Here is a 10,540-nt window from a genome sequence, read left to right on the forward strand (position 1 = left end):
TAAATTATTACTTATTTTCATTGTTGCTATAATTACCTAATGATTTAGGAATTGTTCATAATAAAAATAGCTGATTAATAAGAACAGAAAATTGACCATAAATATATGGTGGTTACTGTGACAGAAGGTTGTGTTTTATCAAACAGCTCCAATGTTAAAGATCCCATTTAAAATTATCGAAATTTTAAAGCTAAAGCAAACAAAAATTAATGGAAAATAATTCAAGGGAGCTATTTTAATGGTCTGATGAAACATCAACAACGAAAATGATGGTAATGATTACTTGAGAAGGCTTATCTGATGATGAAAGTTGGAACTGGATGGATCACACACAATTCTATGGATCGTCTGTCTTATGGCCAGTCGAAAACAAAATATATTTGTTACTTGTCATTGCAATTCTTTCTTGGGTTGAATACAACCGACATCAAGCTCTACTGTGGTTGTTTATACAATACTAAAATCATAACAGAAAGTTATGTGCAATTAATTGGAGCAAGCTAAGATACGAGATACATCCGTTTGCTAGTTAAGCGAATAAATAACTTGTGCTTGAGTCTTGTGGCCCATTAACTCCATTAACAGGCTTTGATGAGCCTTCTATCAAGTTGTGCTTCAGCTGTTCATGAGAGGCTGGTTTCATTTGCATCCTTCCTTCTCCTCCTCCTCCTTCTTTTTGGATAAGACGGAGTACCCATACATGAGTATGAACACAACCACAAAGGTCAAAAGGAAGAATATCCTAAAATGCTTGCGATAGCTCAGCCATCTCAGTCCATACAGCTCTGGAGTACTTAGCCACGAAGGAGGCCACCCAATCGGCTGCACTGTTGGCCTCACAATAGATATATTTGATCTCAATTGAGCAACCCTGAATAAGGTGCCAAGTATTACTAAAAAGAAGGTGAGCAACATCGACCCTTGGATGTTTCTGCAATCAATTGATGACCATGGCCGAATCATCTTCCATAACTAGCCTCTCCACGTGCCGCTGCAGCCTTGCAAAGAATGTACCAGCCCAGGCAACTTGCAGCTCTGCTGTAGGAATAGTATTGTCAAGAAGGTGACACTTACCAATATTAAAGATCGTAGATGACAAAGCCCGAACCATCCTTGGAACCTTTAACACCATCGTCGAAGTTGACCTTAAGGAAACTTAGAGGTGGGAGTCCTCAAGTAATAAATACTGCACGAGTCACCACTTGAGCAACTGGGAAGTCCCAGATGTCTCAAGTAACCGAGGCCGAAATAATCGATAGCACATCCATAACCTCCTTGGCTTGCACTAATGCCCTCTCCAAGATAAACCTTGCCTACTGCTAAGATGCTTCAAAGATTTCCCTACTCCTGGCAAGCTAATTGTAATAAGCAATGTATGCTGCTTTGATCCCTAATCCCTTGAAAGAATCACTTTGCAAGCTCTGCCATAGCCACTCCAGAAAATGCTGAGCTAGCTTCATAGAGGCACCCACCATCCGATAGAGCCCTGCCGAAGTCCAAATATGCCGAGTCCTGGGACAAAAGAATAAGACATGGTCCACCATCTCATCATCACTATAGCCACCCGGATAGAACAAGGGGATGTCTATACCCCTGGCACGTAGCACCGCTCTGGTCGGAAGCCGGCACCAGGCCATCTTCCAAAGAAAGAGATGAACCCTCGGGTGGACATAGAGCCTCCAAATCTACACACCATCCATCCTCCTAATAGCCTCCCCCTGAACACCTTGCAGAGATCTCTTATCACTACCCTTGATGTGTCAGCAGAGCTTTAGACTCTGCCATCTGGATTGCTAAAGATAGGGATAGTAGTGGTTGGCACTCTCTCCGCTAGGGCCGATTTGAATAGCTGGGAATCACATCAACCACTAACCAACCCCTTTGATTGGAGGAGATCCGCTACCCACATCGATTCTGTAGTCTCTATACTGATGTAGGTCGGCCAGCGAACCATCGACACATCAACAATCCAAGGGTCTAGAGTAAGGTCAATGTCTTGTCCATCTCTCACAATCCATCTAACACGGTCAAGAGCTGCCTAGACCAACAGACAAATCTCCTTCCACATAAAGAAGTTCCTTCGACCTGCCTGAGTGTCAGTACCAGTAGTCCAGGAGCCATACTTGATCTTTATCACGTCACTCTAAATGCAATTTGACTGAAGCAGGAATCTGACCGCATATTGAGCAATCAGGGCCTAGTCTTACCATAAGGGACTGAATGCCCAATCTTCCCTCTCTAATCGATTGACATACCACATCTCATGCCAGAAGATGAACTCCACCACCATCCTGGTGAGATTTCCATAGGAAGTGCCTGAATTATTGTTTGATTTTTGTCACCATCGCTTTTGGAATGATGGTGTTGGATATTATATAGACTGGGACCGAGCGGAGCATCGATATAACCAGAGTGACCCTGTCTATTAGGGATAGGCATCTAACCTGCCAACCCTCCAAACATCCCTAGATTGATGCCTCTATTTTGGACCAATTTGCTCTCTGGGGTCTTAGTCTCATAATGAGCACTCTAGGTAGTGACAAACTCTTGTTTGCTCAGCAATCTCCAACCGCTCCCTAATAGCATGCCTCTGCTAGGTCTTGGTCTTCGGACTAAAGTACTGGGTAGATTTGAGTAGATTCACCTTCTACCCCATAACACTACAATCTCTAAAATCTTTCTGAAAGAATTAGCATTCCGAATAAACATCTGGACCATCAAAAGACAATCATCTACAAACAAATGGTGTCTGATTGGCCTAGCTCCTGGGCCAGGCATATAGGAATCCAAAGCCTGCTCCAAAGTGACTCCTCGCAAGGCCCTAGATAGGAAATCAACGCAAAGAATAAAAAAGTATAGAGATAGGGGACAACTTTGGTGTAGATCTACTGTAAACTGGAAGTAATCTGTCAAGATGTCATTGTCCAATATGGTAAAAAGAGGGAGACTCCACACAGCCCATAATCCATTTGATCCAACATGTATAGAAGTCGAAGCTTTCCAGAATATATATGAGGAACTGCCAATTCATTCGATCGTACGTCCTCTCCATATTAAGCTTAATGGCCATGAGGTATTGTCGGACTCTTTGAAAATTATGCTAAAACTCTTATGATCAATATATTGTCTGAAATATTGCGATCTCCAATAAAACCCATTATTCAGCACTGATTAATCGTAAAAAGATGTGCTTCAATCTTCGAATTTCTTTGGGAACAAGGCACGTGAAAAAATCATCCCCACATAGAACTTTTGCCATCCTACCGCATTTCTAAAGTCATAGCCTGTACATGGCTATGCTGATCGATCTCATCCATCCAGCTCATCCTCCCTGTTATAATCAGTTGTTCCAACGGTGAGGGTCCATTTACTTTTACCATCATTTTTTTTTTAGTGAGTTTTGAGTTACCAATTTACCTTCAACTAATTGGCCCTTGCATCCTTTTACGCTACCCAAACAAAATACCATCACTTTCTATGTAAATTACAGAAATACCACGCTCTTTTATGACGAAACGAGAATGCCGTTCTTCCGCTGTTCAGGAAACCGGATACTCGCCCGTCCAGAGAGACGAATCCGATCCAATAAAACTAGGGAGAAAAGAAAGGTCTACCAGAGCGAAGAGGAGCTTCGAACCCCAGGGCCCGAAAACCCTAATACTCGGGAGAAAAGATCGCCTTCAGGTAGATTGATCTCGATCTCATCTTACTCTCCAATTGGCATGAAGATCCCTCTATCTTGCCTGTTCTTCTCAAGATCATGGGAATTTTCATTTTATAAACTTTTTTTATCATTTATTCGGTTTCGGGAACTCTAAGTTCAAATAGCCACGTCTTTTATTTTTGAAAATATCCCTTTTTTTTTGTGATAATAACAATTGATTCAGGCTCGCTTGTAGATTTAGTTCCCTGTAGCGCTTTGTCACTGATACGTTTTAAATCTTCATATCTCCTCATTTTATTCATGGCCAACAAAAATCAGTTTTTTTTTTTTTTTGAGCGGATTTGGGATTTAGAGATATCTTTATATCTGTCATGGTTTCGTTTTTGCTTTTTCAAATTTATTTAGTTCTTCTTTTTCCATTCTGGGGGAATTATGGCCTCTGTTTGTCATCATCTGGTTAGTATTAATCTGAATGCTATGCAGGAAGAGATGGACGGGGTGAAAGCACTTCTATTAGGAATTATGTTTATAGCTGCACAATTGCCTCATATTTTGTCCTTCCCGACCACGGCACCTGCGTTTCTGTGGTCTCCGCACCATTTGAGGTATAAATTTATTCTCATTGTTGTTTAGGCTTCGGTAATATGCCTCACTAGGTGGAGAGTCTATGATATGATCTTTGCAAGTTCGGTGCAATGGTCTTGAGTGATTAGCAGATTAGCTTTGGCTTTTGTTAGGCATGATGTCTTTAATTTATTGAGGTCTTGTCTAGACTAGGTAATTTTCTGCCTCCTATTAATTATTAGCTCATCTATTGTTGAAAATCGTTGTTGCAAAAATTGGTGCTTTATACCTCTATATAAATAATCTGCCCATACTAGTTCAATTTCTGTCCTTGCGTATGTTATCTCCGCACTTCATGTGTTATTTGATGAGGCTAGATAATCCACTTCCCAACAATGCCATTTCCAGTATTTCTATTTCAATCAATGATGAAAGAATTCTTAATTTGCCTTTCTTTACTTCTATGCATTTGTTTTTTGTTCTTTCATTTTCTTTGTAAACTGAAGAAGCCTTGCAATTTTACCCATTAAGCATGAGTTGCCAAACTATATAGAGTCGTTGAAGAGGAGGGACATGTGAGGTCCCCAAGAGGTGCTTCTGGGGTAAGCAAAAAAATATGCCATAAATGGCCTCAAACATTTTACTTAGATATGGCTTTTGACAATTTTATATTTTTTCATGGAGTATAGCTACAAAATGTGCTATGAAAATTGTATAAATTTTGGTATATATATATATATATATATATATATTGTGCGGTCTATGTTGGTGGTTCTTGGAAATGACAATGATTAGATTTTGGGTTTCATAAAGAAATCTTTAAAGAACCTTTTATTACATCAATTGGATATGGTGAATAGTAACTTGCTAATGGATTATTTCTGCCCATATTGGGGCTGCTAACAAGCCATCCTGCTGGCCTGATTTATATCTTTTTCATGCTGGTTCCTTAGTCGAGGCCTTCTAGAAATTTTGGATTTGCTCACCACAGGATCTGCCTGATAACAGTCTAACCAAAATCTAGTGAGTAATTTGATGTACTTGGCAATTAGAATGCTTGATGTGCCTTCTGCCTCTTGAGAGGTTTACCTGTTCATGCGCTCTCCAGGGATATATAATTACTTGTTGAGTCACTATGAGTGGAATTGTTTCCTACACTTCTCATATCTCCTTTAAGTTCCATATACGTTGTAGAATCATGGGACAATTTAGTATCAACAATTCAAGATCATGCAATTGAAACTTTGATTGTGGTGTTCAAGATATTAGAAAAATAAAAGTCAGATGTTGGGGAAAAGCTCTATTTTAGTTTTTGCGCACAGATCAATTGGATGATCTGCTTTTGAACTAATATTGGACATATTGGTTACTTCAAGCGTTAGATCCAAGTGTAATTAGTATGTTGGTTGAAATGGAATAATTGAACAGCATATGCTTGGCTGAAAGTCTCAGGTTTCATGAGTGAATTAAACTGGTAAGAGAGATTCCATCCTTTTTGAGATAAATGTGATAGAAGTTTTTTCTTTTTTTAAATTTTTAGCAAATAGCTGGTGTCTTCACCAAACTACTCAAACATTTCTAGAGTGATGGACAAGCATAACAAGTGGGAGTGGGGCACAAATACAATCTTGCATGTATTTGATGGGAATTATTAGAGGGTCAGAAGGTCATTATTTGGTGCACTTTGAATATCCATAGGCTTGTAACTTCTTTGCATTGATAGCCTTATTTGTATGCGGTCTTAAATGGAAAGATCCATGTTGCCTTGATCTACTATATATAAAGAAAGGTCTTAAAAGTTGGACCTGCAAAGTCGGACTCCTAAAAAGGAAGTCTCTTTATATTACTGTGCGCACATACACTCAGAGAGAGAGAGAGAGAACAGCTAGAAAGAAAAGTCTCTTATGAGCCTGCACCATTAACTCCCCACATATTATGTCTATCATGTGCATCGCGTGTTACAATGTCTAGCTCTAATGTAATCATAACTGGCCACCTTTTGAGGAAATTATTGTTACTCAACTTGTTGGCTGAATGAGTAATATCTGAGACAGAACTACATTTGCAGCACTGAACCATGGGACCTCCTTTTCTCTCCTTTCTCATTTTTCCCTTCTCCCATTCTCGTCTCTGTATTTTTCTTCTCCTTTATCATATCTTCATTACCCTCTAAGGGCTGTCTTTAATGCAGGGATGTTCATATTAATGTATAATGGCAAAAAACTTACATCACTGCGCATTTATTTTGTCTACTGTTGTTGATTTTCTGTTGAAGACAGATGTTGCTAGAATCATATGAAATAACAAAATGGACAACAGTGATCAGTGACGTGGTATTTCTAAAATCCTTGTTTGATTTAATAAGTGCTTGTCTATCCTAAGGTTTGCAATCTCGATACGGGAGCTTGTATTGCTACCATGCTTATACTGTGTCAGTATGTCCCCATAAGGGGTCAGTTCGGAATATTGCTCGTACCGAGTCTCAGTTTGGTATGGTATGCACTGCACAGTAAACCTTGGTCTTTCCCATATTATAAGATATTTCATACTTGCCGTTGTGCACATTAAAAATTTGCTAGTTCTGGTATTATAGTGTTTGGCTGTTTGAAGCTCATACTTTTCTGTTTTGGTAGTCTTAGTTCTTCCAAACAGAATGTGAGCCTTGGTGCAATGGTAACATTGCTCTATTGAATGTGGAGGTCATGGGTTTGAAACATGAAAACAGTCTCTCCACACATGGGGGTAAGGCTGTGAACATCTAACCCTCTCCTGACCCCATAATGGTGGGAACCTCATACACCAGGCCACCCTTTAGTTTTGGTTAAAAATAGCTTCCATATAAGATATTATAGAACTATACTATATGCTTCTGCAGTTTGTCTCATTATGGTGTTAAAGAAGTTGTTGAATACCGCACAATCTCTCCAAAGAATTTAGCCAAATCAGTTCTGTCAGAGGGTGGTTGGTCAAACTTGGTGGTAAGTTTTCCACTTGATAATTGGCTACCATTACTTTTCCTTGCAATTTGATGCACTATGATGTCCTCTTGCTTGATCTGCTATGGGAGATAATGCAGTGCTTAATACTGAAGTTTTTGTTATCTTACTTTGGCCTTTTTCCACAGTGCTCTGGGAAGGACCTTCATGAGAATGTGGATGTTGCACTTGTTTTTGTTGGGAGAAAGGTAAAGAATTCAATACTTTTACATTTATGAGTTATAGCATGTGGTGACATCTGTATTTGCAATTTTTTATTTCTATAAGTACTTTTTCAGATGTTGCTTTGCCTTACATGTGGGTAGAAAAGAATGGATGTGTTGCCACAGAAACATGGACTGCCTGTTTTATGTAGAAGCACTAACGTTTTTTATTACTTTTGGATGCATTGTTTAGTATCCATCTTCTGCATATAGCAATTACACACTCGTTGTTTGGTCCTCGCTTAAGGAAGAAAATGTGTCACATATTTTATATCTGTAAATTCCCAGAAGTGATGAATTGTTCAGTTGCATTCCATTTTCCATTTTGTGATGAGAAAATGTGAACTTAGGAGATGAAGTAATGTTTGTTGCAAATATCAAAGTAGTTATTTTGCTTGCTTTCACCTCCTAACAAGACTTTATCTTACTTTGTAGTTGCAATCCTCAGACATCTCTAAAACCAAGTACCTGGATCCATCTTTGCTAGACACGTTAAAGGTAATATGCCTTGCTGTATTTGCCTATCTTTTGCAATATGTTTTATAGGTAATTTTAGTTATGTGAAAGGCTTAACAATTCTAACATTCAGAGTTATTTTTTTGTTTTCTCCAGCTGTCGTTCACAAGTTCAAATTTTTTTATGGCATTTCCATATGTGGCCATATCAGATGAAGATGACACATTGGAAAATTCCTTGATGTTGGGATTTGCTGAAAGCTGTGGGGATGGATTAAAAGTGAATCATATTGCTTACTTGGACTCTTGTTCTGTTAATGGGCAAAACCTTAAGAAGCTTCAAGGCCTGCATTCAGTACATGTAAATCACTTCTATAAATCTTTGACCAATAATGCTAAATGTTTGATTTTATATTAGTAACCGATGTTGATTTTTTTTATAAAAAAAAATCCAAGGACTTCTTGGCATCAAGGATGGAAACAAGGGTAAGTGGGCAGACAGATCTGATTGTTTTCTGCAATGGAGGTTCCAAGGAATCAGATCACACCCCGTCAGAAGGTATGTTAGATTGAGATAAGATAGTTATTGATGATCTCCCATGACAAATGGAAGGATATTCTCAGTTGTATGTACTGATTCAGGGGAGGTTTTATCGGAACTAATCAGTTCACTGGAGCAGTCTGGTGCCACATATACAATTCTTTATGCTTCTGAGCCATACAGGTCATTTCAGTACCCTACTCACCTGTCTTTGAGTAGGTTTCTTGCTGAAGACACCAGCACCAACGGTTCATTTAATTCTACCTTCTGTGATGGAGTTTGCCAAATTAAAACATCACTACTAGAAGGGATTTTTGTTGTAAGTTCTGACTTCTGTGATTGATTTTGTTTCATTAAGTTTATAATGCTGATGTTATTATTAATTTGTACTCTTTTTTTGTGTTGATTTTGAATTGACGTGTAAATCTAATAGGTTAAACCATAGAGTAAATATAATTTACTTGCTAGAAGAAATTTGGAAGATAACAATTTTATCAAGCTAATGACATTTAACCTCTAATCGATTTAGTTGGTCATGTAATTTCATTGGTTTTTTGTTGTTGCCCTATCACTCAAATGGTTGACATAGTATATACTACTTTGCATCTGTGATAGGAAACTACCACATTGCAAAAATTTTATTGCTAATGACTGGATGACTTGTTAGTGTAGCCACAGTGAAACAGACAGTAGAAAGGTTGAATTCAATATTTGGTTTGTTCAAATTCCAGATAAAATTGGCCTCACAATTTCTACATGATACTGAGTTTAAATTGTTTATGCTTTTGGTTTTCAGGGGATTGTTCTGCTCATAATATTGATATCAGGTCTTTGCTGTATGATGGGTATTGACACTCCTACAAGATTTGAGACTCCAGGGGAATCCTGAAGTGTCCTTCTGGAAGAGTTCATTGTATCAACCAGGTGGAATTTTCAGAAAGAACACAGATACATGTGGAGTGTGGTTCATATGGGTCTGAAATGTTGTCTGATGTTGTACCTTCTCATTTTGTAAGGTGCCTTTGGTTTTCTATTCAATAATCTACAGCCGGAGAAGGCCAATTTTTATGACAGCGGTATTAACTCTTTATTAAGATTTCAAGATCTGGCAATATTTTTGGCTAAATTTTATTGTACAGGATTTTTGTTGTACTATAATTTTGTGCTGCTTTGTTTTTAATTACGAGAACTTGAAGATTTTAGATGTTGAGCTTGATTCTCAATTTGATTGTTTGACAGGTTGATGGTTTATAAGATATATGAGCCAATAAAATAATCTTAGTTATTATTATTGGGTGGGTTGTGCCAATTCTATCGAATCTTGGACCAACGCATTTTGTAATTTAAATCCAAAGATAGTTGGAAAATATTATTGCAAGGAAGTTATCAAGGTCTGTTGTACCGGTACCGATGCCCGTATTGACGTCGGGCCAATATGGTATGGTATCGGTACCATACCGTACCGACATATGGTACGCTCTGGCGTACCGGTTCGGTACTGATACAAATTTTTTTTTATTTTGTTTCATTTTTTTTGGATCTTCAAGTTATTAATTCATAATTATAGCTCTAAAATTATATTATATTACATATTATTGACATATTTGGATTTAATTTTTAAGTTCGGTAACGGTACAGAGAATTTTGATCCAAAATTTTAAATATATAGTTATTTATATTATATTATAACTCTATCATCTTAAAATTAAAAAAAAATATATAAATGTGCATTAAAATGTATCTAAACTTTTAAAGTACAAAGTACAAAAAGTGATATACTAATCTCAAGATCTGCTCTGCATTTAATATCTTGTCGAATATTTGTGACGCTCGTAGATATCTGGATCATTGGCATAGTCTGGAGGAACATCAGTCCATCCCTCTAATCAAGAAGTACTGTACTCTTGAATATTCATCCCATAAGGCATCCTCTATGGATTATAAGACATTTCAGATCTCACTTAAATTCTGGCTCTAAGAAGTATCCTCGGGATGATGGTAGGCTGTGGAGGAGCCCATTCAAATATGCTAGTAGCAAAATCTGATATGTAAGATGCTTCGGGCTGTAAGAAGATGATACCTCGGATGCACCATATCCATATGGATCATAAAGTGGC

At 37.9% G+C, this 10,540-nt stretch overlaps 1 protein-coding gene across 2 annotated transcripts; it reads left to right on the forward strand.

Annotated features, from left to right (window-relative positions):
• Window positions 1-3,517: 3,517 nt before the first annotated feature.
• LOC105046079 (uncharacterized) lies at window positions 3,518-9,549 on the forward strand. 2 transcript variants are annotated; one of them, XM_073258370.1, is made up of 9 exons: window positions 3,518-3,684; window positions 4,148-4,269; window positions 7,104-7,206; window positions 7,353-7,412; window positions 7,863-7,925; window positions 8,040-8,243; window positions 8,339-8,441; window positions 8,525-8,742; window positions 9,220-9,549. In XM_073258370.1, exons 2-9 carry the CDS (start codon window positions 4,154-4,156, stop codon window positions 9,310-9,312), a joined length of 960 nt encoding a protein of 319 aa, XP_073114471.1. In that variant the 5' UTR covers window positions 3,518-3,684; window positions 4,148-4,153; the 3' UTR covers window positions 9,313-9,549. The 2 variants fall into 2 exon arrangements, with proteins under 2 accessions (XP_073114471.1, XP_010922877.1); XM_010924575.4 differs by lacking the exon at window positions 3,518-3,684 and having other exon boundaries at window positions 4,082-4,269.
• The last annotated feature ends 991 nt before the right edge of the window (window positions 9,550-10,540 follow it).

This window comes from Elaeis guineensis, chromosome 5 (assembly GCF_000442705.2).
Source record: "Elaeis guineensis isolate ETL-2024a chromosome 5, EG11, whole genome shotgun sequence".
Classification (NCBI taxonomy): domain Eukaryota; kingdom Viridiplantae; phylum Streptophyta; class Magnoliopsida; order Arecales; family Arecaceae; genus Elaeis; species Elaeis guineensis.